This window comes from Lissotriton vulgaris, chromosome 7 (genome assembly GCF_964263255.1).
Source record: "Lissotriton vulgaris chromosome 7, aLisVul1.2, whole genome shotgun sequence".
NCBI classification, from domain to species: domain Eukaryota; kingdom Metazoa; phylum Chordata; class Amphibia; order Caudata; family Salamandridae; genus Lissotriton; species Lissotriton vulgaris.
Window position 1 is genome coordinate 1,427,729,137 of NC_141695.1, and position 27,944 is coordinate 1,427,757,080.

Genomic DNA, 27,944 nt, shown 5'->3' on the forward strand with positions numbered 1-27,944 from the left:
ACGTCGCTTCACTAAATAGGGGCACATGTAAACTAAACAGTTGGCGGCGTTCGCGTCTGCTGCTTCTGTGAATGTGTTGATATTCTCAGTCCCTACCGCTGGCCCTCCACATGTTTAAAAGCTTCAGATGTACCTAAAAAAAATCATGGTATAGCATAGAAATCTAGGTCAGGATGCTGCTGCGCACTACTTCCATTAATGCTGGCAGCCACTGCCTTCTGTTTCTTTTTATAAGCCTCCCTTGAGTTTCTTCACGTCGCCATTCAGTTAAGATTTACAGTGGCAGATGTGTTTTTCTGTTTAGGTTGGCAGGGATGGTGATCAGGTGACCGCACAAAGAACGTTAGTGTGCACGTTTTTAAGAATTCCAAGGTGTTTTAAAGGATCTGCTACTGATAAATTAGCGTGGTGTGTTTTTTTTGTATGAATCTGTTTAGTGGGAAAGTGACTTGTGTTGCCTCTGTGTTGAAGTTACAGGAGTGTAAATTACTCTTTCTTGGGTTGCCTAACATAGGTAAGGCACTGGAATTTTATTTAAGTGCTCTTGCACTATTTTAGCACTTTGCATAAGAACAGAAAAAATATATTTGTGCCCTGTAACAGAATTAAGAACTCCATGGGTTTGGTCGGGATCCTCGAGAAACATTCAGTTTTAGAAATTGCTAGGCAAAATGTTTTTAGTTGTCTGAAGAAAAAGAACGGCCTCTGGATCAGCAGTAATAGTTCCATAAAATAAGTGCAGCACCTATGAAAGACTGTTTTTGCAACTTTCGATTGTTGATACTTCTAGGTTCAGAGCGTTTCTGCTCCTAAGGACTCTTTGCCCTCCTGGAATAGTGAGAAGGTTAGAAAGTTATTAAGGTGCATTCTTACGTGCATGGTTTTCTGCATTTGCGAGCTGCGCTTCTTGCCTCGATAGGCAGCCAATTTCAGTTTGTTCTTTAAGATCGGGATGGCATTGTCTGACTTCCTTGTAAAGTGAATGAGTCTCTGTGAAGTGTAATGTTGCCTTGAGTAAGATGAGAACGTATTGATGCCGAGAAACCATCTGGCTGCATGAAAGGGTAGAGAAACAAACCGTCCGAGGTGATTGCGTAGTGTATTTCATTGTGCTAGTTTAGTTGTGTTGGCCTTTTGCCACAAGGACACAAGTCACTGAATCAGGAAGAGGGCAAGTGATGAGGAACCAGTGGTTACAGAGTGGAATCCAGCATGAGGAACTGGAGTAGTTTGGGATTCGGACTGGTAGAAAAGTTAAGAAATTGCAATCGTTTTGGATCAGGTAGAGACTGTTTCCTCCTGTGTGGTAAAGTTGGCTGGTGGGCTCTGCCAAGCACAGGTGGTCTGCCATGATTTCGAGGCATCTGCATATATTTTCAGAGTTCGTGTTCTGTCACTAAATGTGTGGTACATACATCTGGAAAGTAAGGGTTTAGCTGTTAGGAGCCTGCCCGTTTCCCTATAAGGGTTTGAGTTTTTTTGGGTGGTTTTTTATTTTATTTTAAAGATTACTTGCATTCTTGGGTTTAAGGTGAAACAATTCATACGCCCATAGGTCCAGGACTGTATCTGTAGGACCTGTGCTAACTTTGAAGTGCAAGCATTTGCCAGAATCACCATGGCTACAAGCATCATTGATGTGAAGACCAGTGGTTCTATATTTTCGAAGGGTGATTGGACCCTCATAGTTTCTTCTGCGGTTGCTCACCTTTTAAGCTTGCATCTCCAGGCCCTGTCTCTGTGGAGGGTAAGGGAGTAGAACAGACCTTGGAAAACAAGGGCTGTGGCCTAAGGAATTGTTCCTATGTTCATGATATTACTGATGAGAATTTTGAAATGACACCTGATATTTCTAAAGAGCATTTTCTCTGAACCCATTGTGTAAATGGATACATTTGGAATGCGTATAGGTTACTCTAACTGGCATGTGAATGAGTAAGAAGACTAAGGCGGTGGTTAGGTCACTCGGTACATTATGAGGAAGCTTAATTGGTGAGGAACGTGACCAGTGTGACCGATACTTCGAGACTCCAGTTATTGCATATCGAGAAAGTCCTTAAATATATCTGCGCGCTGCTATGCAAGATAAATCGATTTGAAGCTGCCATCTACATGCTTCACCTATTTTTATACTATTAAGAAGCTACAGGGACGTTTTTCAATACGTACACACCATTTCGATAACTTGTGACCGGGACCGTTGGGTTTCTCCCGCTTTTCCGAATCGCTGCTCTTCTATACATCCAGAGACCGACCGCTTCTGTACGTAAATCAACTCCTCTACTATGCCATGTGAGGCCTGCCTCCTACCATCTGCTTTTGGTTAGACTTTGTCGAGTCTCTCCCCACTGATATGCTGTGCTAATGCTGTTTGCCCAGAAAGCTCTGAAATTGGGATAACTCTTTTCATCTTGAAACTTTAAAGGACCTGGATGGCCGCATAAAATTAATTGACTGGCGCCCTGATGAAGGAGTTCCCCACTGTGGCATTTTCCGAAACACGCGTCGGCACTTTTTTCTTTCAGATTGATGAGTGTGTGTGGTTTTTGCTTAGTTGTTTGTATTCAGATGGATGTTTTGCTTCATGAGTGTGATTTATTGCTTGGATGAATGTTTTAGGAGAAATGTTTTTATTGTTCCTGTCAGTTCTGGGCTAACTTTATATGAATTATATATGTTGCTTTATTCACTGAAGTAAAGAACTTTTATAAATATAAATGATAATAAAATGATTTAAATACAATCAGCTGTTCTGTGGGCAATTGTTAATATTGGAACCTATTGGTCCGCTAGATTACTGGGAACCTCCCTTTCATGTTATTTATATTTACTTCCCTGGTGGTTTGTTCCCCTCCCGTATCCTTTTCCTTAGGTTTAGGTCAGGGTCCCTCTACTGTTTTTTGTAAAAGGCACAGGTGGTCTGCCATGATTTCGAGGCATCTGCATATATTTTCAGAGTTCGTGTTCTGTCACTAAATGTGTGGTACATACATCTGGAAACTAAGGGTTTAGCTGTTCGGAGCCTGCCCGTTTCCCTATAAGGGTTTGAGTTTTTTTTGGTGTTTTTTTATTTTATTTTAAAGATTACTTGCATTCTTGGGTTTAAGGTGAAACAATTCATAAGCCCATAGGTCCAGGACTGTATCTGTAGGACCTGTGCTAACTTTGAAGCGCAAGCATTTGCCAGAATCACCCTGGCTACAAGCATCATTGATGTGAAGACCAGTGGTTCTATATTTTCGAAGGGTGATTGGACCCTCACAGTTTCTTCTGCGGTTGCTCACCTTTTAAGCTTGCATCTCCAGGCCCTGTCTCTGTGGAGGGTAAGGGAGTAGAACAAACCTTAGAAAACAAGGGCTGTGGCCCAAGGAATTGTTAGTAAATCCTATGTTCATGATATTACTGATGAGAATTTTGAAATGACACATGATATTTCTAAGGAGCATTTTCTCTGAACCCATTGTGTAAATGGATACATATGGAATGCGTATAGGTTACTCTAACTGGCATGTGAATGAGTAAGATGACGAAGGCAGTGGTTAGGTCACTCGGTACATTATGAGGAGGCTTAATTGGAATGGGTGCCTGTTCTTTCGATACCTCCTTTGCATGGCAGTGCTGTACAAGACGTATTGGTGTCCATTGTGCCTGGTGTGACCGCTTGATAAGCCAGTTGTGTTGATTGGAGTTTTTAACACCTGCCTTAGCTAGAATTTTCTGTGACTTGAAGACGTTATCCTTCTGTCTAGATGAAAGCTTCTAGAAACGTGTACCAGCAACCAGAGACAAGAACATCATATGCAGATTTCGAAGGCATTTGTGCATATTGAAATAATTTATTTCCATCTGCTAAAATGTGCTGTGTCCTCATTATTTCGATTTTAAGCACGTGCAAATACTACAATACAATGTAATTACAGTTTGTTCTGCATAGGTACCCTCCCCAATCCCTGGTGCCAGCTGGATTGACCATATGAGCGTGACTTTCCTGATTCCTCCCTCTCCCACCTCCCCTTGACCTCTCTCCGATCACTATGCTATGTTCGATGATTCGAGAAGTGAAGAGAAGAGTTTGGGACAGGGTTGGACTGGGAATGAAAATCGGCCCGGGCACACACAAAAAAAATCGGCCCACATTTGCATAAACACTCCTCATATCACTGCGTTGGTGTCATCTTATAAAAAAACTTTACCGGATAAAAAAATGCACGCGTTAGTTTATGCTGGTGAAACAAGTGAGGCCACTTCTACTCAGGCCCCCTGCCCCCGCTCAGTATGTGCAGACATTAATGGGCCGGCCCGAGAGACAAAGGGAGTGATACCTGTGCTAAACGGAGGTAATGAGCGCCCTTCCGCCTCTAGAAAGGCCACTCTGACTCCCACTGGGACGCTGACTGTATCAGAAGAACAGAGACAGCGCCCAAATAGCCCCTCAGACTGCTAAAAAAAAAAACAGCCCACAGCAGCCCTCGGACTCCGGCCCCTCGGGCATTGCCCGAATGCCCGCGTTACCAATCCGACGCTTGTTTGGGAGGCCCTATTTATCAATCCCTAACTGCCACTATGTGTATTTCAGAGCGTCAGGTTGTAGCCTTTTATTTTGACGGATCCCTGTGCCCAACTGTTTACATTTGTCTGCATGTTTATTTTATGTTGGTTGAAACGTTGAATTACAGTGTACAAAACTACATGTATGCTGCCCTGTGTAAATGCAACAGCGCAGTAAAGTACCGCAAATAGGCAAAAGGTTCATTTATCCAAGACCAACTTGAGCTGCAAACTCCAGCCGACCGCACCAACTCATAAAGCTACCAACCAAGATAGCATATATCTGGTCGAAGGTAATGGTGTGTAAGGCTACTAGTTGGCAAGGACCAGTGTGGCCTTCAATTGGAAGATACCAGTTATAGTAGATTGCAGGTGATATTCTTTTCGGGGTTAAGGGTGGTAAGATCTGATCAGCTTGCCCAAAACATTGCAGCCAACATTGTAGTATTGGAGGATAGTTTGATTTTATTTCTTTGCCATCGAAAGCTTTTACAGGTCTGAAGGCCAGAGTTTGATGAGTAGGGTGGGCAAAGACTTCTTTCTCTCATGGCAGATGTGGATTGCAGTGTTCGGAAAAGCAATCTACACTCTTTGCTAGTTGGAGACTGCATTCAGAAAGGCTGACTCGAGTTACCTAGGACAGGAAATGACATCTAATGGGCTACCATTGCTTGGACTGAAGGCCTCAGGAGGAGAAAGCAGAGTTAACTCAGGGCAAGGATGAAGAGTGCAAAGTGACCGAGCAGTGGAGGTCAGAATTCAAGTTAAATCACAAAGTTATTCTATAAAAAGAGTAATTAAATAAAATGTTTTTCACAATGCTTACAGATTCGAAAAGAGCTGGATTAAGGCTGAACAAAATAAGAAATACCACATCTATGCCTTGCTGTAGTCCTAGCCAAATAAATGGAAGCATGGCATGTCATCATTCAGCACATTATCTCGTTTTTGTCCTGAAATGGCATTCTGTACTAATAAAGTTTTATTCGTCAAATTCTAGAAGGGAGGGAGGATACCTTATCGTGCAAAGTAGAAGAGCAGCGGGCACTGGAATATAGAAAAAGGTATTGGCCACACTTGGAGGGGTTAGGTTTGAATGGTAACAAGGATTTGACTGATTTGTTCTCATCCCGTCAGGGCAGCAACGTAACAAGTGTGCCATTGCTGTCACGCGAGTGTGCAAGGTGCCAATCTGGCTGGAATTTTCCCCATGACTTGACTAATACTCCACTGAATGTTGCTCATCTACTGTTTGCAACCTTTGGGAGAATGAGTTGATTCAGGGTCAGACCCCCTGTTCAAAGTTTTGGCCTCCTTTGGCGTAGTAGAATTAGATCAAATGTGTGCCTTAAAAAACCTTGTGGTATTTTGCTCAGAGTGCAAATCTTGATTGCTCTTCCATTTTTTAAAAGCTGCATGGCTACTGCTCACCTTGCAAAATTTCCTGTTTTATCCATCATGGTTAATACACTTCCCACATATTTCTTACCAAATGAATTATCTCCCAAGCTTCAGTCTGGTCTGAATCTTTTCCAAGGTTATGGCATTCTGGTGCTGCCAGGTGGTACGAAGCAGCTCCATTCTTAACTCTGCATCTGGACATGTTGGCACTGGAGAACGTTAAACACCAGCCGATGTCAGTTCCAGGTATGTTTTTTTTTTCTGTCATACAAAGACAGATCCTGGTCTCGCTGTCTAACCTGTAAAATATCTCCCCATGAGTGGGTGACTAGATCAAATGAATCCTCAAAACCTTACCGGTTCCAAGCCTTGTTGTGGATGCCACACTCTACATTTAGGCAAGACTTCCTGTCCTGTGCTGAGTGTTCTTGTAGTAGGATGGCCAGGTCTTCCATCCCGTTGCAAACAAGTGGTGCTTGAGCGATGTCAATGAGAATAATTTTGTCTTACAGTTGAAGTTGCACATGTCCTCTTGGCGGGCAGGAAGCATGTCACCAATTTAATCTATGGAGGTCACTTGGCTAAGTTAGTCAGTGAAGACGGAAGTCCTCATCCTCGGAACCACCCCTTCGGCATGGAACAACACCTGATGGCCTACCATTCTCGGCAGTTTGCCAACCCCCACGGACCATGCCAAGAACCTCCGCATCATACTCTACTCCTCTCTCTCCATGAACTGACAGGTCAACCCCGTCACCTCCAGCTGCTTCAACACCCTCCGCATCCTCCATAAGACCTTCAAATGGATACCCCCGAGACAAGGAAGTCAGTCACCCACACACATCACCAGCAGGCTGGACTACGGTAACACTCTTTACGCCAGCATCAACAAGTCGCTACTCTGCAAGCTCCAGACAATACAGAACACCGCCGCCAGACTCATCCTCGGGGTCCCCCGACACAAACACATCAGCCAACACCTACGCAAGCTCCACTGGCTCCCCATCGAGAAGAGTCACCTTCAAGAGGCTCACCTACGCCTACAAATGTCCACAAAACACCGGACCCCAATACCTCAACCACAGAATGACCCTCCACGTACCCAAATAAAACCTCCTATTCATCAAAACCCAGCTCATCCACAGAGCCAGAGCAGTGGGAAGAACCTTCTCCTACATCTCGACCAAGACCTGGAACGAGCTTCCTACTGACACCAGACGTGCCCCCTCCCTGAACACCTTCAGGAAGGCTCTGAAGACCTGGCTCTTCGACTAAATCGGGACTGCTGATCGCCACCCTCCCCCCCGCAACCTATTGAGACCCTTACGTGTGAGTAGTGCGCTTATAATTCCCCTGATTGATTGAGTGTTGACAGTGTCCAGTCAGAAGGTATCAGCCCCTTTAAATCTTACCTGTCTGACCACTTCCGGTTTGCTCTTTCCCTTGCACAGTAGGCAATGGAGGCCGATACTCTTAAGGGCTAGCAGCTGGTGGCTCTATCTAACTGCATAGGTTTGCCTGATGTACCTCAGAGTATTCTTCCATTTTCCTTCCCTCCACTATTTCATTGACCATATAAGTTAGGACAGAGTAGATGATTAGCTCCCTGTGGTTTAATTATTTATTTATTTATTTATTTATTTTACTGAGTTTTATATAGCGCAAACTTGACCCCAATCGTGTATCAGAGAGCTTTACATAGCACCATTTGCGTTACATGAGGACACATTCATCTTTGCTAGGCTAGGTGATTACGTGATATTCCCAGAATCACAGGATGTTCAGCGTCATTGCCGAGAATCAAACCCAGTTCCCCACGATTTGAGGTCAACCACCCTAGCCGTTAGGCCAACTCCTCTCCCCTAAATTTGAAAGCCATACCCCTTGCAGAGGAGATGGGAGAATCTGGTGTAAATCCAGAAAAGTCTTCATGGTGCAAAACTACTCCTACAGGTTTCCTCACCCTTTTGATTTGCAGTTTGAACCCCTTCTGGATTCACTGGTTAACTTGCGGTAATCCCACCCCACATTGTAGTTACGAAAGACAAAGTGGTGACCAACCACACCATTTCACACAGGATTCCTGTTCCTCTCTGTTGCTCATTTAAAGCCGAAACAGATGAATTCATCTGTGCGCCTTTACAGAAAACACGAACTCAATATGTGAAGTGAAACTCAGAGTTCGAGGCATGTGGGCTGCTAAATTCATATCTTAGCATTAGATCGCCGCCTAGTGTTGGGTCCGGATGATCGCACATTGTTGTCCTGGAAGAGTCTTCGAAGTGTCCTGAGATAGGTGGCTCCTCCCCTGGACTACAGTGCGCATGGGCATCGGCTCCATCCCCAGATTGTATTTTTCCGCCATTGGGTTCGGATGCGGTCTCGACGTCTCTCTGTCGGAACCGAGAAAACATAACTTTATTCGGCCAAAAGGCCTTGTATTTCTTACGTCGGTATTGTTTGCGTGCGGTCTCGAGTTCTTCCATCTCTCGGAGCCGGAATCAGCGGAGTTTTTGCTCTTCGGACATCGAGGCCTTCTCATCGCGACTCGACAGCAACTTTTCCAGCATGGAGCGGAGTCCGTTTAAGCTCTGTCCGCTCTGTGGGGCCAAATACCCACATATAGACGCGCACCCGGTCTGTAACAAATGCCTTTCACCAGACCATAACGAAGGAAACTGCAGAGCCTGTGCAAGTTTCAGGTCCAAGAAGACACTCAAGATTCGGCGCGCGGTGCGCCTTGAGGCCCACCAAACGGCCCCGGAACCGGACGACATCTTCGAGCAAGAAGAAGAGGACCTGAGCCGTCATCTTCAAATCTCCCCGCCCGAGACGGAGGTCGAGGCGGATCCGGAAGACGACGACGGAGTCGTGGATCAAGGCCTTGAAAACGTCGACGAGGTAGGGGACGTCTAAGAGGTTTATGGGGCCGTGGAAGATAGCTCAGGGGATGAGCTATGCCCCGAAGTTTACGGACATACAGAACGGGTCACGGGATCGCCTGTCGGCCTTACCCAAGACCCCGTCGCGCAAGCCACGGCCCCGCCTTTAGGCCCGGCCACGGACATACTTGCTGCACAGACGGTATCGAAACCGAAACTGAAACCTACGGTATCGACTACACCTAAGATGGCCGAACCGAAAACGAAACTGAAACTTAAGGACTCCAGCGTCCCTAAGATGGCGGCCGTACCACCAAAAACAAATAAAAACGCTGCTTCATCGACTCCCTCGACCTCCGGTCCACAGAGATCGAAGAAATCTGTCGATTCCACCGTGTCGAAATCGGTGCCAGAGGAGGGATCCTCTAAAAAGGGCGGAACGCACAGGTCAACCGCTGCGACGCCGGCAAAGCCCGCCAAAGACAGCGGCACGGCTCCGACACCAGCTGGGACGTTGGTCGGACGCGTGGTAGAAACGGAGCCGTCGAAGTCACACGGATCGAAGGCTGCCACATCTGCGCATTGATCCAGGGCCTCTGGGGCGGCGGACGCAGCATCATCGTCCAAGACTCAAAAGGGCCAACAGAACGTCGGATCCGAAGGCAAGATCAAGGATTCCTCGTCGGTGCCAAAGGCCACTGTGAATGAAACGTCCCTCGTCGCTTCTTCACTACAAAGAATTAGGGAGAAAGCCGCTGCTTCGTCGGCGCCGACGCCATCGCCACAGAAGGCGATAGACGTTCCGGTCAAATCTGCCAGTAAACTCCTCTACCTTCTGCCGCCAAAAGAGGCGCCGTAGGCCTTCTCAACAAAATCGACACCAAAGAAGTCGGATTCTTCAACGGCAGGGGCACTTTCGGGTCGAGTAATCGACTCAGAAGAGGATTCAGAGTGTTTTATCGACGCTAATACAGGCAAATTGACCCTTTACAAAAGGAAGATAACTTCACAGCCGGTGGACTCCTATGTCATCCCCCTGAAGAAGAAAAAGTATCCACAGGACGCCTCAGGCCTCATGGAACCTATCCAGTCCCCTCTAAGAGGGAGCCCAACTCCGTCTCCAGACCCCTCTGACGGTGAGGGATATGGTGAAGATGACCAATACACTTTCCCAGTCAATGAACCAGATGCACAGCCGGATTCATATGATGACTTTGGGGACCAAGACACCCATAATGTGGGACAAGACCTACAGCCTTTCAGTACACGTGCATCCCCAACAGAGGATTCTGCAGGTTTCCATGCACTCATTGAAAGGGCAGCTGCTAATCATGATGTGGACATGCATGCTGACCCTGTTGAAGAGGATTTTCTATTTGACACTTTTTCAGTTTCTGAAAGAACTGTAAAGACACTGCCTATGCTCAAGGGGGTCCTCAAGCATGCAGCGGACATCTTTAAAGAGCCTACCAGGGCGAGGGTGGTCAATCCACGTATTGAAAAAAAGTACAGACCAGCACCTGCAGACCCTGCATACATTCGGGGACAGTTGCCTCTTGACTCCCTGGTGGTCGCAAATGCCCGAAAGAGGGCCAACTCCCAAACAACGGGTGAAGCTCCTCCCCCGGATAAAGAGTCCAAGGTGCTAGAGGCAGGAGGCAAAAGGGTAGCTGCGCAGGCTGCCAATTTCTGGCGTATTGCAAATACACAGGCACTATTGGCACGTTATGATAGGTCGCATTACGACACCCTAGAGCAAATTGTGCAACACCTGCCTCCACAGTTTCAAGAGGGCACAAAAATGATTATACAGGAAGGACAACTGATCTCCAACGCAGCCATAAAGTGTGCACTGGATGCCGCGGACACAGCCGCTAGGACCATTAACACTAGCGTCATGCTGAGACGACAGGCGTGGCTCCGCATATCGGGGTTTAAACCTGACATTCAGACAACCATACTTAATCAACCAGTCAATCCTGATAGACTGTTTGGTCCAGATGTTGACACCACCCTAGAAAAAATTAAAAAAGGCACCGAAACTGCCAAATCTATGGGGGCCCTTCAATCACAACAGTTTCGTGGCAATACTTTTCGTCGCTCAGGTGCACGTGGAGTCACCAGAGGACAAATGGGTCAGCAGTCACAATTCTCTAGAGGTGGAGCACAATCCTCGTACCCCAAACAGAACAAGGGGGGCTACAGAGGAAACAGCACCAGAGGACGCGGCAGAGGGAACAACAACTCACGCTCCTCTACCCCAAGCAAACAGTGACTCTCTGTCACTGCCCCCCGACCACTTAACACCTGTCGGGGGGAGACTACAACAGTTCCTGCCCGTCTGGTTCAACATCACCACAGACAGGTGGGTGCGACAACTTGTCCAGTACGGTTATTGTCTAGAGTTAAAATCCACTCCACCCAACATTCCACCAAGGCAAAGGCCTATGTCCGCAGAGCACTTGCACTTATTGCAGCAGGAAGTGGTGGTGATGCTGCAAAAAGGAGCAATCGAGCTCGTGCCAGTGGGGGAGGAAGGCACAGGGGTATATTCCCTGTACTTCCTTATTCCAAAGAAGGACGGATCTCTCAGACCAATTCTGGATCTCCGTCCCCTCAACCTGTATATACTGTCAGAACATTTCCATATGCTTACACTGCAACAGATTCTTCCCTTGTTAAACCAAGGGGACTTCTTAGCAACCTTAGACCTCAAGGATGCTTATTTCCACATTCCACTTCACCCGTCCCACAGAAAATACCTCAGGTTCACAATCCAAGGCAGGCATTATCAGTTCAAGGTCCTACCCTTCGGAGTCACCACGGCCCCAAGGGTGTTTACCAAGTGCCTGGCGACAGTGGCAGCGCACCTCAGGAGGCAGAACATCCATGTCTACCCCTACCTGGACGACTGGCTCGTTCAAGCCAAGTCGGAACAACAGTGCGCCGCAGACATGTCGACTACCATTCACCTCCTTCACGACTTGGGTTTCTCGTTGAATTACCCAAAGTCGCATCTTCAGCCGGCACATGTCCGGCAGTTTCTAGGTGCGACAATCAATACCCTGACGGCCAAAGCTCAACCAAACCAAGTCAGGATAGAGAGCATGCAATCTCTAATCCGAAGGTTCAGACCACAACACTCACTTCCAGCGAGAGTGTTCATGCAGTTGATAGGCATGATGGCCTCCTGCATCTTCATAGTCCCTCACGCACGGTTGCATATGCGCCCGCTCCAGGAGTGCTTAGCAAATCAGTGGACACAGGCTCAGGGACAATTAACAGACCTAGTGTTGGTTACCAGTCGGGCATACGACTCTCTGCATTGGTGGACTCCACACAACCTTTGCAAGGGCCGACTGTTCCAGGAGCCAGTGCCACAGATTATCCTAACAACGGACGCATCTCTCCAGGGATGGGGAGCTCATCTGCTCAATTTCACAGTGCAGGGACTATGGACAACGCAGCAACAGAAGATGCACATCAACTATCTAGAACTGATGGCGATCTTCATGGCGCTCAAGTCCTTCATTGTACATCTGTGCAACAAAGTGGTGTTAGTCCGGACGGACAACATGACCGCGATGTACTACATCCAGAAGCAGGGGGGCACCCACTCACCGCAGCTGTCTCATCTGGCTCAGAGCATGTGGAAGTGGGCCATTCAGAGGAACATCTTCCTCATGGCAGAGCACCTCCCAGGGAAGGACAATCAGATGGCGGATCTGCTCAGCAGATACAGCCATCAAATGCACGAGTGGGAGATACATCCATCAGTACTCCAGCCGTACTTCCAAAGGTGGGGTCATCCAGAGATAGACCTGTTCGCCACAAGGGAGAACGCAAAATGCCAAAGCTTCGCCGCCAGGTTCCCACACCCGCAATCGCAGGGCAATGCGATATGGATGAACTGGTCAGGCAAATTTGCGTACGCTTTTCCGCCGACACCTCTGATACCACTGGTGGCGAAAAAACTAAGGCAGCACTCGATGACCCTCATCCTAGTTGCTCCAACGTGGGCGCGCCAGGCCTGGTACACCACGTTCCTCGAACTCTCAGTGGTTCCGCATCAAAGACTGCGCCTCACGCCCAGGCTTTTGACGCAGAACCATGGAGAAATTCAGCATCCAGATCCGCAACAGCTCAACCTGGCGATCTGGCTCCTGAAGTCTTAGAGTTTGGATACCTCAACCTACCTCCTGAATGCATGGACATCATCAAGGAGGCAAGGAAGCCAACAACCAGAGCATGCTATGCGGCAAAATGGAAGCGTTTTGTCATTTACTGCACCACCAATGACATCAACCCGCTAGATGCATCTATCCCTAACATCATTTGCTATCTGTTGCATCTTTACAAGTGCAAGCTAGCGTTCACTTCGATTCGGATACATCTATCCGCCATCGCAGCTTACCTTCAAAATAGGCAGCATCTCTCTCTCTTCAGAGTGCCTGCCATTAAAGCTTTCCTTGAAGGTCTGAAACGAGTCATTCCCCCAAGAACACCGCCAGCTCCGGTGTGGAACCTCAATGTGGTCCTCACCAGACTGATGGGACCACCATTTGAGCCACTGCACTCGTGTGAACTACAATTCCTAACGTGGAAAGTAGCTTTCCTGATTGCTATTACGTCACTGAGGCGTGTTAGTGAGCTACAAGCGCTCACAATACAAGAGCCATTCATTCAAATTCATCCAAATAGGGTAGTGCTACGTACTAACCCCAAATTCCTTCCAAAGGTGGTGTCACAGTTTCATCTCAACCAAACTATAGACTTGCCGGCATTCTTCCAAAACCCACAAACGGTGGCGGAAAGAATGCTCCATACGTTAGACGTACGGAGGGCGTTGATGTACTACATAGACAGGACACAACACTTTAGGAAAACAAAACAGCTTTTTGTTGCCTTCTCACCACAACACAAAGGCAACCCGATTTCCAAAGCAGGAATAGCCAGATGGATTGTTAAGTGCATCCAAATTTGTTATCACAAGGCCAAGCGCACTTTAACAATACCCCCAAGGGCGCACTCCACACGCAAATTGGGGGCATCCATGGCTTTCCTAGGGAACATTCCTTTAGAGGACATTTGCAGAGCAGCCACGTGGGTTACACCACATACCTTTACAAAACACTACTGTGTTGACGTGCATTCCAAGCAGCAAGCTGCTGTAGGACAGGCTGTTCTCAAAACACTTTTTCAGGTTTCTGCAGCTGGCACGGGCAACCGCCGCTGATGGAGGGACTGCTATATATTCTATGCTAAGATATGAATTTAGCAGCCCACATGCCTCGAACTGAATATGCTACTTACCAGTATGCATCTGTTCTTGGCATGTAGGGCTGCTAACATTCATATCGCCCACCCTCCTCCCCGGTGCCTGTCGCAGCTGCAGATATACTATTGTATTCAATCATTAGCATGGACATCACTTACACTTTTCACTCCATCTTCTGCCACAATGGCGAAAAACAATCTGGGGATGGAGCCCATGCCCATGCGCACTGTAGTCCAGGGGAGGAGCCACCTATCTCAGGACACTTCGAAGACTCTTCCAGGACAACAATGTGCGATCATCCGGACCCAACACTAGGCGGCGATCTAATGCTAAGATATGAATGTTAGCAGCCCTACATGCCAAGAACAGATGCATACTGGTAAGTAGCATTTTCATTAGAGGCTTCTGCGAAACAGCAGACACGCTCTGCATTCTGAAGCTGTGCCGTAGCAGGGAGTTGTCACGAGGAAGATGACAGAAGACAAACAAAATGAAATAGACCGGAGGCCGCAGCGGAGGAACATTGCTGTCATAGGCTGGACGTACTGAAGACTGCGATACAAGATAAAGAAAAGAAGACGCAAGAAAAAAAGAACAAACGTAAAACAATAAAACCGAGGACAACAGTTCTAAGATGTGAATGGTTTTCTGTTATTTGCTTGCAGAAGTCAGTAGAAGGCCTTTATTTTGAAATGAAGTGACTCCGAAGACACGATTTATCGAAAGCAGAATTTTTAACATTAACAAACCAGCCCTGCCAATGAATGAGCAAGGGACTATTTATTTTATTTATTTATTTATTTATTTGGCGAATGTGAACAATGAAAAGAAGTAGACTGCAGCCACTTCCTGTTAAGGAAGCAAGTCGCTGCGATGGGCCAACTCATTGCTCTATGCTATGGCAGGCACAGTCAAAATGTGAATGACAAACCACTGGATGGAGAAACTGACCGATAGCTTCGCTGTGTAGTTTTCCTCCCAAACAATTCCAACAAAAAATACATAGTCTGGCAAGAGCTATAAATGTCACTAGTGCAGGTATCTGCTTATTTTTCTTCATCAAAACTTTTAGTCATTGAACAGGTTGTTTGTTCTTTTCTGAGTACTGAGTGTCTCTTTCCAAGATTTTGCTAGGATGTTGGAGATGAGTTTGATTAGCTAGCTAAGTTTTCTAGGTCCAGATTGGGTATCATTAAAAGATTTAAGATTGTGGCAGAATTGAGTGGGCTGGGTATTCTGCTTTTGTTGAAGAAGATGTACATTGCGTTTATGATGAGGATAGGGAACAAGTCTATCATATGGGTGAGTGCCACTGTTTCATTTTATGAGCAGCCTTTGCCTCCCCATCTGCTGTGTTCATACTAAAGTTGATGCATGTTGGATGGAGTAATGTCTGCAAATTATAAGGTTTCGTAGTTGCTTGTCAAATCTCTGTTCTTTTCAAGATTCTAAAAGTTGAAGGGCATGTTGGATTTTTTAAAGTTCCGTCAGTACTGATGGGCAGCAAATAGTTTGATGTTTAGACCTCTTGGTCACTTTGCATACATTTAATAATTCCCTCATCTGATTAACCAGCTGCTTTATACAGTTGGAGCAGTTTAAATAAAAAAGATCTATTGATGGATTTATAACAGGCTTGTAATGTACTTTATATGATTTTTTAAAATCCTATTTAGGCTTTTGTTATCCTCCTTGTCTGTCAACTGTTTGAGATCCGCAACCACCATGTTGAACTATTTCTGTCCCATGCTCTCCACACCACTGGAGTCAAGCTATCCTGGCTGAAGACGGCTAATAGCCAGAAACCGGTCCTAGGGTGCTTGATTCCGGTCTAGGAAAGACATGGCTTGGCAGTTCGGGCCAGACTGTTCCCATGAGGCACAGGGTCAAGGCTGATTTGCATATGGACATGTCTGATCTGGGGTGGTGTGGAGTGCAAAAAAACGATGGATTTAGGCCCAGATCTCTGTACTGGGGTGAATGGATGACATTGTTCTGCATTCTGTCCATCAACTGTTTTGCAATTTTCAAAAGTCAGCAGTCTGCTTTCAAGGGAAGGTGGTTAGCTGCCTGTTCCAAACTACCTGCCGTCCACCTGTTATCTCCATGCGTGAATGGTCACGTGCCTTACAATCCAGAGAGTTAGCGCCTGAGAACAACTAGATTGCAGCATCAGATTAACTGGCACTGTAAGGTATCTTGGACTGCCCTTGTCTTTGTGGTTGATAAATTAGCAGGTCTAGCTCCCTAGCATTTTTTTAACCACCACCTTCCTTCAGACGTGCCATAGGGTCTTTCTATGCCATAGACTGGTCCTTGAAAACTGTCCTATTGTTAGTGTTCTACCTTCCACGTTAAGAGGAGCCACAAGTCTGCATGGGTGCCCAGAAGACTGTTTGTAGTCCTACCATCCCCTATCCCCCTTTATAATGTATGTAACATAGCTAGTGTTAAGTTCCGGAGGCATAATTTTAACTTCTAAAATATTATGATTATCTTGTTAAAATACTCCTGAGAGAATGGTTATCTCTTCTGACTGATTCCTTAAAGTCTGTTGTGATGACAGCAGGTCTGGCTGAAGTTTTTCTGTAAGGATACACAGTGCTTCGGGTCTGTAGGCACCTCAGCATATTCCAGGGTAAGCATCAGATCGCTCTTGCCATGGAGCTAAAGTTCTTCCACTTTGCCATCTACGAAAAGCACACCCTCTGAGTCCTTTGATCAGAACTGTGATAGGCAATCCCAAATTGAAGCTGCACCCATTCTTGTCCCTTACAACGTTGAAAATGGTTTGCACTCGTCGCTTTACATGAATAATCCCAGGTCAGAAAAGTAAGTAGCAAGATATTACTTCTTTGCTTGGATGATTGTCTTGGGCAACAAACTTCTGTATTAAAGTCGGCCTGCTTCTGAACACTGTATCTAGAACAGGGGTCTCCAAACCGGTCCTGGAGGGCCGGATCCATGCCAGATTTTTAAAATAACTACATGTATCTCAATGGGGATATCCTCAAAATCTGGCATGGATCCGGCCCTCCAGGACCGGTTTGGAGACCACTGATCTAGAAAGTGTGTGGAACTAAAGGACTAAGTAATGCTATTGCCTAGTGAACACTGCTGGCGCCTGCGAGTACACCACTGCCACTGAGCAAACTCTCCAGAGTAGACAAAGTCATCCGACCTAAACACTTGACTGATGGGCCCTGTCAGAAAACAGGTGTAGCTCCAGTTGTTGGATTACATTGTTGGAAATAGAGGGCAGCTTTACAAAGTTTGCAGACGGGCAGGAACTGGCCTGACTGCAGAGCTAATAAAGTGTACCCTAGTGCTGGAAGAGCTTGTGTATTTTGACTGATGGCTTTTTCCACTTGTTCAATCATTACAGAACCCCTTCCATACAGACTGACACTGCAGCACAGTGTACTTATACGCTGTTGTTTTACATTTGCTGAAGTTTACCGGCATGTCTCAAGAGAGAGGGGGGGACTAGGAGCTAATTATGGTCCAGTACCCGTTCTCCCTGTGTTAGTCTCAATTCAAACAGGGGTAACTGTTCCAGGGTCGGGCACAATAGTCACCCGCAACAAAGAAAAAGAAAAGCAATCAAGTAATAAGGGCCTCGGTCTGCACCCTGCAGACTAGAAGCAAGCGCAAGTCTTTGCCTCTTGATGCCCTCACACACCCGAAGGATTTCCTGCTTCATCATCGGGTGATTGCTCCCTGACGGGCCATTGCTGCAATGCCCTACGGGTCCCCCGAAGGGTCGCTTTGGCGGAGATCTTTTTTGGGTACTGCTGTATGATGAGTGAGGGTGTGAGATAAAGGGTTCTGAGAAAACAAATGCATGAGTGCGTGAATGATAAAACTAGCTAATGGATACCAGGATGAATTAAGTTTAATTTGCAGGTTCCCTTGCCAGGTTAAAAACCCCATAGGTTGTGTGTTACTGATGGGGCGTAATGTGCAGCAGTAACTATTAGGTTTCGCTCTAAGTGGTCATAACGATCCTTGGCGCTTCTTCAGGACCAATGAAGTGAGTTAAAAGTGGGGCAGAAAAGACCATGAGTGGGTCAAGAACGCTGCTCAAAAGGGGCGTACCACCCTTGTGAACAACTACAAGGTGGCTACAGCTCTATTAATTGGCCCCTCCTGTTCCAACCTAGTTTACTGGCAGTCACCTTTGTGGTCGAGCCTGGGCAGCGCATCCGTTGCTCTGCGAGGCATGCTGTATTGAGGTATGGCATAAAATCACCGCCTATTTCACGCCTATCTTTTCAATTGACTCCTGTTTCTGTCCTTTCGAAGTCGTTGCTTTTCATTTGTGAATAGGCTTAGTAGTCCCTCCTTGGTACCGCCTTGTCTGCATTTGTAACCTTCCATAACGACTTTTTACTTGTGTTGTTACACGGTTTGCGTTATCTAGTGGGTGAGCACTATTTTCTGTAATAATCTTCCCTATTTCACCCACGACGTCGCAGCACACCGCCACCTTTTATAGTTTTACTAATCATGTATTTTTTCATTTCCTGACGGTCAGCTTTAACTATAGTGGCCACACTTATTTTAGAGCAAAGAAACGACAATTATAAAAAAAACAATAGATCGTATCCGCAATATCAATTTTAAATTCAAACTTGCAAGGAATGCAGTTTATTTCCAATGAAGTTATGAAATTCAGTTGTGGCAACGGAGTTGCTCATTCCTCTTTAGATGATTCAAATATTTACAAAAATATGTGCTCAGGGTTGGGAAAAACGGGAGTGATTGTGGTTGAAGTGGAACCGTGAGGTTGGTGGACTAGGAAAAGGTAGCGTGACATATATCCATCAAAATGTGGAAATAAACTGCATTCCTTGCAAGTTTGAATTTAAAATTGGTATTGTGGATGTGACTTATTGTTTGTTTTTTAATAATTGTTGTTGCTACTTGACCATTTCTTTGCTATACCGCAATATTGACCCGAGTCTGGTAACCTTTCTGGCATCCCCATTGATGCGCAACACTTTAACTTTAGCGGCCCGTGCTTATTCATTTAATTTACACCGCAACCGTTCTATCGGCCGCACAAAAAAATTATTTATTTTTATATTTTGTGTAAAAGCGCCCCATATGCACTTTCACTTTAACCCTTTCTCTGCTGCCTCGATTTTACCGCTGTGCGGTAAACAAAAGAACAGGGCGGGGCCGTGACGAACCCCAGCCGTCATCAGCACACGCCCACCGCGGGGCGTGACGGCTGGGGTTCATCAACATGGGAGGGGTTAATGTTTGCCACGCCCCTTTCTTTAGACGCTGCTCACTGTAACCTGAATACGGCGAGCAGCATCTAAAGAAAAGGGCTCAGCCACCATTAAAGTGGTCTCACATTTGAGACAGTTTGAGCTATTAGCATTAGAAATGACAATGTTATATATATATATTGCTTTGAAAAACACATCAATTAAAGACATCATTTACAATGCCAATAGCTTAAAATCTCGCAATTGGAAGACCTGTTGCATTGAAAACGCTTGTTTCATTTATCGCTAGTAGAAACAAAAGTGGTCCCAGTTCAAAGGTTACTAGGATCATTTCCTTTTTGTGATCTGTCTTGTCATATTAGTCAATAATAATTAGGCCTGATGGCAAATTTTCCTCTCTTGCCCCCTTAGAGCAGACTTTTCTGGACAGCAATGGGGTATTAGGTGGTACCATTGCATTGTTTTGGCAATAACACAATGGGGTTTAATGTTCAATCTTTCTTTTAATCTGTAGTAGTTGCTATTCTCAAAGAGTCCACGCATTTGCTTCTGTTCATGCTGTGTATTTTTTATTAAGCTTTCTACAGAATTACTAAACTTTTATTATATCATTAAAAATGACTACACATAGAAGCTGCATCTAACGAGAAACCGAATGTCTTTTAAAGATTTTGCTGCACTAGTTTATAAACATTTATTGTTTTTCACGCAATTAGTATCTTGTGCAATTAAACACTATATTATCAATACATTTGGTAGGAAGGAACACGTGTCTTTTTAACTCAAATTGTTCTTGAATCATTTTCCATGACTTTACACCATCTAGTACTGGCCTCCGTGGTACTTAAAATGTACATCCTCCACTTTCTATTTTGCTCCTATGCTACCAGTGGCCGTATCACAGTCAGGGTGCTCTGTCCCTGTTATAGTTGCATCTCAACTTCAACTGGACGTGCCCTATTACTGATGTGCAGGCCCCAGGTCAGCTTGAAAAATTATGCTGCCAATGGACAGCGGTTTATTGACAGGAGTAGTCCCTGTTTGAAACAGCCACTTGCACAGTGCAGGTAGCACCCGACCTGCACTTAAAAGGGGGATAGAGACGCCTCCACAGGCAGGTGTAATGAGGCACTGTACCTGCATTCAAGGGAATGTCTGTGAGGTCCATGATATCCCTTTTTCTCCCTGTAGAGGCAGTCCTCTGTGGAGTTCACTGAATGTGTGCTATCTATTTGTGGCACACAGTCTGTGCGCCTCCTGACACCAGTGCTATCTGTATTACCGACCGGAGGTAATTTACAGCATATGGCCACATGAGTATCTTATTGCTGAAGGATTCAGATGTTTGGCATGCCGTCCTTTTAGTATTTGGTGCGGTATGTTTGGGCAGGACCTGAATGAGATTTAGATTTTTGAATTCTTTACTCCCTTATTTTGGTATTTAAAACGGTAGGTAAATTTGTTGCAATCATTACTCTTCTTTGACCCTATAACAGTAGTAAATAAAAGGCTGTGTTATTAGCGTAAAGTGTTCTTCAGATCAGGGATCAATAACAGTGTATCTCGCGCTCGTGTGGTTATGCTGCTAGGCTCATTTATCTGAAGATCTTAACATTTAGATATTGAGGTAGAATCCTGCAAACCTGTTGGACTATTTATTGTTGGGTATTTTGGTTTCTTTATGGGTAGCAGGCAGTCGGAGGGTGCCTTACTACATCTGATGCCTTGGGGCTTGGTTTGTCCTTTTTCATCTGCAGATGGTTGCCTAAAATCCGCGAATAACTGTCTGCTGAAAGGTTGTGGAGAATTTGTTCTTTGTTTATGGTGATAGATTGTACTCCTCACTGAATCGTCTGTGTTTGTACCAATGTTTATTCAGAGGGTCCAGAAGAATTTCAGTTCCATGATGACATAACGTGGACCTGCTTTTGCAAAAACACCAAGTTATACTGGCACCTACTTTGTTAGAGAAACCCATAGAACATTTTTGTTAGAAAGCAGACACTATTGGTCCAGAATTTTTTACTGGCATGAGATTCGCTGATTGCCTGGAAGCCATGTTCTTGTTTGAATTAGTGTTGCAGGATCTTTAGGCGCACACAATAAGATCTTGTAGTGCCAATGCATACATGGAATCAGCACTGGTCTTGTGAAAGCTCTTCCATGCATCATCGCATGTAGATTGCACTTCCTACGAGAGGAATTTCTCCCTTTAGGCGAGAATGTATGACTGACATGGCATTTGGAGAACATGCATGCTAATGTTATCAAAGCAATGTTAATTGAATATGATTGATCAGAGTGGATCATTGACATATGATACAAACGGCGTGAGAATGAGTATGGCTGACATGTTTATGCACAGAGTTGCTTCCTGGATGCTAGGAGTGCCAACTTGCTGTTCTCCATTAATCAAACTCCAGGGCGAGATCCTAATTTTCACATTTCATTTCTTAGATTCCCTCCACACAAATAACAGCCTACATTTCTGTCTTTATAATGGAACATTTTTGGACTCTTCTTCTAGGAGCAGACATCTTCAAAGTGGATCTGAATTCTCATGCTGGCCAACACCTAAAGTCAAGTTTTGTCACCCATTGCACTGACAGAGGATTGAAGAAGGCATCTTCCAAACCTTTGCTACTCCCGTATTCTGTCTGCCTATTCTGTTCCGGTCCCCAAAGGACCTTCTTTGCTTTTCTGTGCCCTCTGTAGTGCCTTCTTCTGGGCTGTGTGGAAGTCCTTGCAGGTTTATCTTCTGTTCAATAGTTAGCAGTAGCGAGAATGCACATGGTGCCTAGGGAGAATGACCTGTTGAGCTTTCTGCAGCACACTACTGTATGACTTTTTTGGGACTCTGCTTTCTTTCTGATTGTATTAGTTTTTCCTCACTCGTACTCTCTTTCTCTCCTATCTCACTCCTCCTTCCTCCTTCCTCCCATCCCTTTCTTACCCCCTTTATGCCCGCAGGTTCATCATGCCTAGTACCGTATAAAAAGACTCCTCCCCCTGTTCCACCTCGGACTACCTCAAAGCCGTTCATCTCGGTCACGGTGCAGAGCAGCACCGAATCGGCCCAGGACACTTATTTGGATAGCCAGGACCACAAAAGCGATGCCAACAGCCAGTCTGGCTTAAGTAACTCCTCGGACAGTCTGGACAGTACTAAAACACCTAGCGTTTTGACGCAAAGTAGCGTGGTGACTCCAGCCCGAGAACCACCTGAAGTGCCACCCAAAAATGCAGCCCTGAGGAGTGACAAGGGTACACTGACAAACGAAGAGCCAAAGGTGGAAATCGTACCTAAACGGAAGCTTTCATCAATTGGCATTCAAGTAAGCCTTCTATTTTACTCCTGTCATGAGATATTGTAAACAAGTGAGTTATCGTGATCCAGAGTAATGTGTTTTAGCGCTTTCCATGTGTTTGTGTGGAAGATCCGCACCTGTTGTCTTGTATGTTTTTTTTAAGAGAAGTTTTTACGTCGTCAGTACTGGTTATGGGGAGGTGTGTGTGTTCTAGTATGTGGTCACTGACTGGGCTTGTTTGAGAGGCATTGCGGGTCTTACTGTAAATTGTTCAAGGGCTCTGTCAATGCCACTTGGCTGTGAAGGAGTGGTGAACGAATGCATAAATATCAGTGATGCACAACATTGCATACACATCTGTAAGGACAATCTTAACACTGTTTGTATGAGAATTATCTTGAAGATACTGTGTGTGTGTGTGTGTGTGTGTGTGTGCGCGCGCGCACATGCGCATTGGTAAGCACGGTTGTATCTGTGTGCCTGTGGACTCTGCCTTCTAATGTTTATGTAAGTGTAGATATAAACAGAAATTTCTTAGACTTTATTTAAATTTGGCCCATATCCAGAAATATTCTGGAAAGACCAACTTTTCTACTCAAGGGTATGTAAGGGTTCTTATTTCATTCAGTAATTATTGTTGAATTCTTTTGCACAGAGATTGCGGATGGGGCCTAGAAAGAGATAATTAGATTTCGTAGTTTGGAACAATAGTAGCAGCATCTCTCTGCAACGTCAATGTGGGCAATTCAAACTTAACCCGAACTACTCACAAATATAAAGTTCAGTGAAATCAGGCATCATCTGAATCGTTTTTTAGGTTGATCCTAGTGCAGCGCGCATGCGCTGCTCTAGGAGATGCACTTTTGGAATCGGTCTACACCTTCCTAACACTCGTGCTTATGGTGGCATCCACCTTGCGGGAGCGAGCAGCGGCGCGCAGGTTCCATCTGTTTCTAATTAGCTTGGCCGCGCGCGCTTGTTTACATTTCTCTACTCTCTACCCTGCCTGTCTCACCCTCCCTCTCAGGTGCCCTGTTTCCAGCTCTGGGCCCCCGCCCTTTGATAGGAAAGCGAAACGTGTTTCTTTTAGACTTCGTTCTCTGACTGCCGCCACCATTTGTAACCTTTCTTAGCCCTACCGAACTCTGATTTGCCCCTACACATCTTCTCCATCGGACATGGCACTCCAGATTTCCCACCAAATCTCCCATTAATCATCCCCAGGGTTTAATTCCGATAATCTTCATATAGCCAAATGTATGCAGTGTTTTCTGCGACTGTCTCTCTGACAATTGCGGCTTCTAGATCAAAAGAGCACTGTGTTTTTAAATATGTTTACAGCAAAGCAGTCCTGCTTTATTGTCCTTACCGCTTTCACAAGGAACGCATTCTGCTGCAATATTAAAGAGGAGTAGCCTTCCTTCGAAGCACTCGTCTGCGGACGACTGAAGTCAAGGCACAATTGTAGTCTGGCTCTGTTTTCCCAGTTTAATCAGAGTTATATGGGAAGCACCCCACGCCTTTGTAGTGCAGATATACACCGCCTCCATTTCCTTATTTGCTACAGCGCTGCAGACGGTCCCCGATCTCGTTCCAATATAGGCGCGTCTCACTCCACGGTTTGAGTGGACACATCCCTTCATCGAGACACCTCCCATGTCTTTCGTGGCCACACTGGACCTGGAGCAGCTCATTGAGAAGATTCTGCTTTCCTCATTATCCTCAGGATATTTACCTCCTCAAAAGCGCACCCTGTTCTGTAATAGCTGACAGTGGCTCTTACCATCTTAATATTACACTTTAATTTCTGAAGCCTTTCAAGGGTCTCATAAAGCCATAAGGGGTTACATTTCTCCCCCTCTCCCTCTGCAGGCATGTTTTAATGCTGCGGTTCTTATATCCTTTTGACTTCCACAGACCCCCAATGAATCACTGTTGAAAGCCACAAGCCGCCACCTAAGCAATTTTGACGACATGAAAAAAAAAAAATACCCAGAACTACAGTAACAACTAGACATAAAAAAATACAACATATTTTCTTTAATACACAAACCCAAATCAAAATGTTCATTTAATAGACATGTTGGAGCTTTTCAAAAGGTGATTTTATTTTTAAAAGATTAAGTGCTATCTTAAACTCTCGCACATCACTATCTTTTATGCACCTAATGCAGCCTTTCTTTTTTTGGGGGCACACCAGTGCTCCAAGGGAACACAACCAAGCACACCACCACTTACTGAATTTGTGCTGCTCCAATGAATCGAATGAAAGATTCAAACTAATTTTTAGTTGCTAATGCCAAATTCTTGCAGAGTTACTGAGCTTACGTTTTTGATGTATTATGTTATGTATATACTCTAGTACTCTAGTAATGATATGTCCTTCCTACCCGTCTCTGATTTGCCCCTATACATCTTCTCCTTCTTTCGCTCGTTATTTTATACCATTGAATGTAGTTTTGTCATTTTTAGGTCTCTCCTATCCCATTCCGCAAGGAATGGATAGGGGAGAATTATAATGGGCAAAATAAGTTCTCAAACCGTCAGTGGATTTCAAACAGTTCACGTGAACACAAGCACACGCTTTTCCCTCGCTCCCGAGCCGCCTGCCTCCGAGAGCTTCACTTCAAAGGGCTCCGCTCCCCCGCCCACTGCTTCACACTTCATGGCCGCCAGGCCATGTCTCCCATTTCTCCTCCCCCGCTCACTCTTCACACTTTTCATGGCCGCCAGGCCATGTCTCGCATTTCTCCTTTCCCCCCCTCCCCACAGCAATGCCAAGAGCTTGTTATCACAAGGCGCTTCTCGTGTTCATTATATTTCCCTTTCATTTTTTTGTCAGAATGGCAGTGGTGGCCGCTGCACACATCACTGAGGCTAATAAAATGGCCATCAACATCTGCACTGCAGTCACTGTGGTAGCTGGATGTCCAGACATACAAGGCGCTTTTTGTGTTAATTTTCTGCACAACAGAGACGCTGCCCCTGACTGCGCACCATGAGCTCGCTTTCCCATCACTCACAAGAGGTTAATAAAATGGCCATCGACATCTGCACTGCACTCGGCGTGCCAGCTGTGTCCGGGGCATGCAACAGCTTGAAGAAGCTTATCAATGATAAATAATAGAAAACAACTGAGTCATTTGTGGATTTTGTAGCCCATACAAGCCCCTTCCTTTCTACCAGGCAGAGAGAGTTAGCGTAAATGATGTTTACAGCTCACATATGCAGAGAAGTAACAGCCTGTTTCTGAGCCACCAAGACGGGCTTCAGCGCAGCTCCTCGGACAAAACACTTCCCTCAGTACTCAAATTACTTACGCAGCATAACAAACTCCATCTCCTACAAACACATCCTGAGGCGGGTCCTATTCTATGAGCAGGGGCTCTCTGTGACTGTGCATATCTGTGCCAGCGACTGCAAGTTCTTCATACTAAAGAATAGGTTTTTTTTTAATGTCTGAGGACCATGTTTGTTTGTTCATTAAATTACTTTAAGCAACGCAGAGAGGATGTGGCTTAACTGCCAGCGCAGCCAACTTTGAAGCTGGGGAAGCAGGTTTGGCTCTCGGAGTCGGCTCAAACATCAGTTGATTCCGGGTAAATCACTCAGACTCCCCGTGACTAAAAAAAAAAGAATGTGTCGTCTGAAATGCAACTGGTGATCATGTAAAGTGCTCTGATATACCAGTGGTTAAGTTGGCACTACATAAAACTGCAAATAAATATAACAAGATGATACAAAAGGAGATAATGTATGTATGTGAAACTACCCGCTTTTTAGGAGTCTAATTTTCTTTTATTAGAAAAAAATCATTCTCTTCTAACAGAAAAAGCCTTTTACACCAGGTAAGGTTAATTGTAAATTAGAACATTGCACTTGTCAACCACCCAAATCTTCTACTTTGTGATTTCAAATAATACGCGATAGGGCATTTTCTCAAGAAAATAAACACCATTCATCGTTCACAAAAACTGAGTAGGGCAGTAGGTGGCTGCGAGAGCAAGTGCTGGTAAAAACATAAAATAAATAAACAAGCATTTGCAATGCATTAAGTCTCGCATTTGCAAGATTTGCAAGCCACCTGTCGTTTTTTTTTTTACGATCCTTACTGTATTAAACCATGACTCACTCATCGCCACTCTTGGTACAAAATGTGATATGAATGCCGTCCCAAAGCGCTGCACATGCGGTTCTAGGCACGCTCCTGACAGCTGTGCTTTAGTTAAAAGATAGAAAGCTGTAGATTACGAAGTTACTGAATTCAGAATCTATTTTGCAATAATTGCATAAACAACTTTACACAAGCATGTGCAGACCCCTTATTGTATTACCCAAACACTGTGATTTTTTTGGTTCAGTAATTTACCAATGAGCATCTAAAAACCATACAGGCTGCAAACAGCAACTCTGGCATCTCAGAGGTTCTAACTTACATCAGTGGAGCTCATTTCATTAGTTGAGCATTAGTCTGACAATTAAATCCGTGGCATACAGTTATACGTTGATCTCTGCGGTGCTTAGCAGAACCCTCTTAGCTACCTTACCAGTTCATTTTGCTTTTTTTATTTCTATTAACAAACACTACAAAACCTTCAGCTGTCCCCCCACCAGTGCCCCTGGCAAACTACAACTCTGTGCCCCTCCGCTTTACCTCTGCCATGCCTCTTATCAAACTGCAATGCCAAGCCTCACACTTCTACCCTCGTCAGGACCCCTATGAAACTACAACTCTGTTCTCCTCTGCTCTATCCTCGCTATATCCCCATCAAAGTACACCTCTGCACCTTGTACTTTACTCCGCCATGCTCCTTATTAAAATACAGCTCCGTGCCGTGTGCTCTATCCTCCGTCAACGCTGCCATCAAACTGCAATGCTAAGCCTCACAGTTCTACTCTTTGCATCATTCCTATTAAGGTAGCAGCCTGTGCCTCTCCGCTCTAGTCACCTCTAATCTACTACACCACTCTGCCCTTCGCATTATTCTATCAGGCCTCCTATCAAACAATAACATAAAAGCTCTATATTATGTTGCCACAGGCATTCTTAATGTTTAGGTATTAGTGTGTTCTCTTCTTACAAACACTGTGGTTAACTTGTGAACTCGCTCATAAAGATTAATATGTATTCAAGGTGCAATTTTGGCTGCTTTATTGTCTTAAACATTCAACCTTCGCAGCTTTGTTAATACATTTATCGGGCTTACAGTTTTGCTTTGTTAAGAATTTAAGCTAGCTCATGAGGCAATAGCGTGCATGTAATAATGAAAACTGCTAAGGCTTATTG

General features: G+C 45.2%; 1 protein-coding gene across 8 annotated transcripts in view; it reads left to right on the forward strand.

The window, feature by feature from the left end:
* Positions 1 to 27,944, forward strand: part of DLGAP4 (DLG associated protein 4) — a 554,791-nt gene that overhangs the window by 467,865 nt on the left and 58,982 nt on the right. For 6 of the 8 annotated variants that reach the window (XM_086932203.1, XM_086932206.1, XM_086932205.1 and 3 more), the window contains one exon: positions 22,320 to 22,684. The exons of the other annotated variants lie outside the window; for them this stretch is intronic. In XM_086932203.1, the coding sequence (XP_086788329.1) occupies positions 22,320 to 22,684 (365 nt within the window). The remainder of the gene's footprint in view (positions 1 to 22,319; positions 22,685 to 27,944) is intronic. 8 annotated transcript variants of the gene reach the window in all.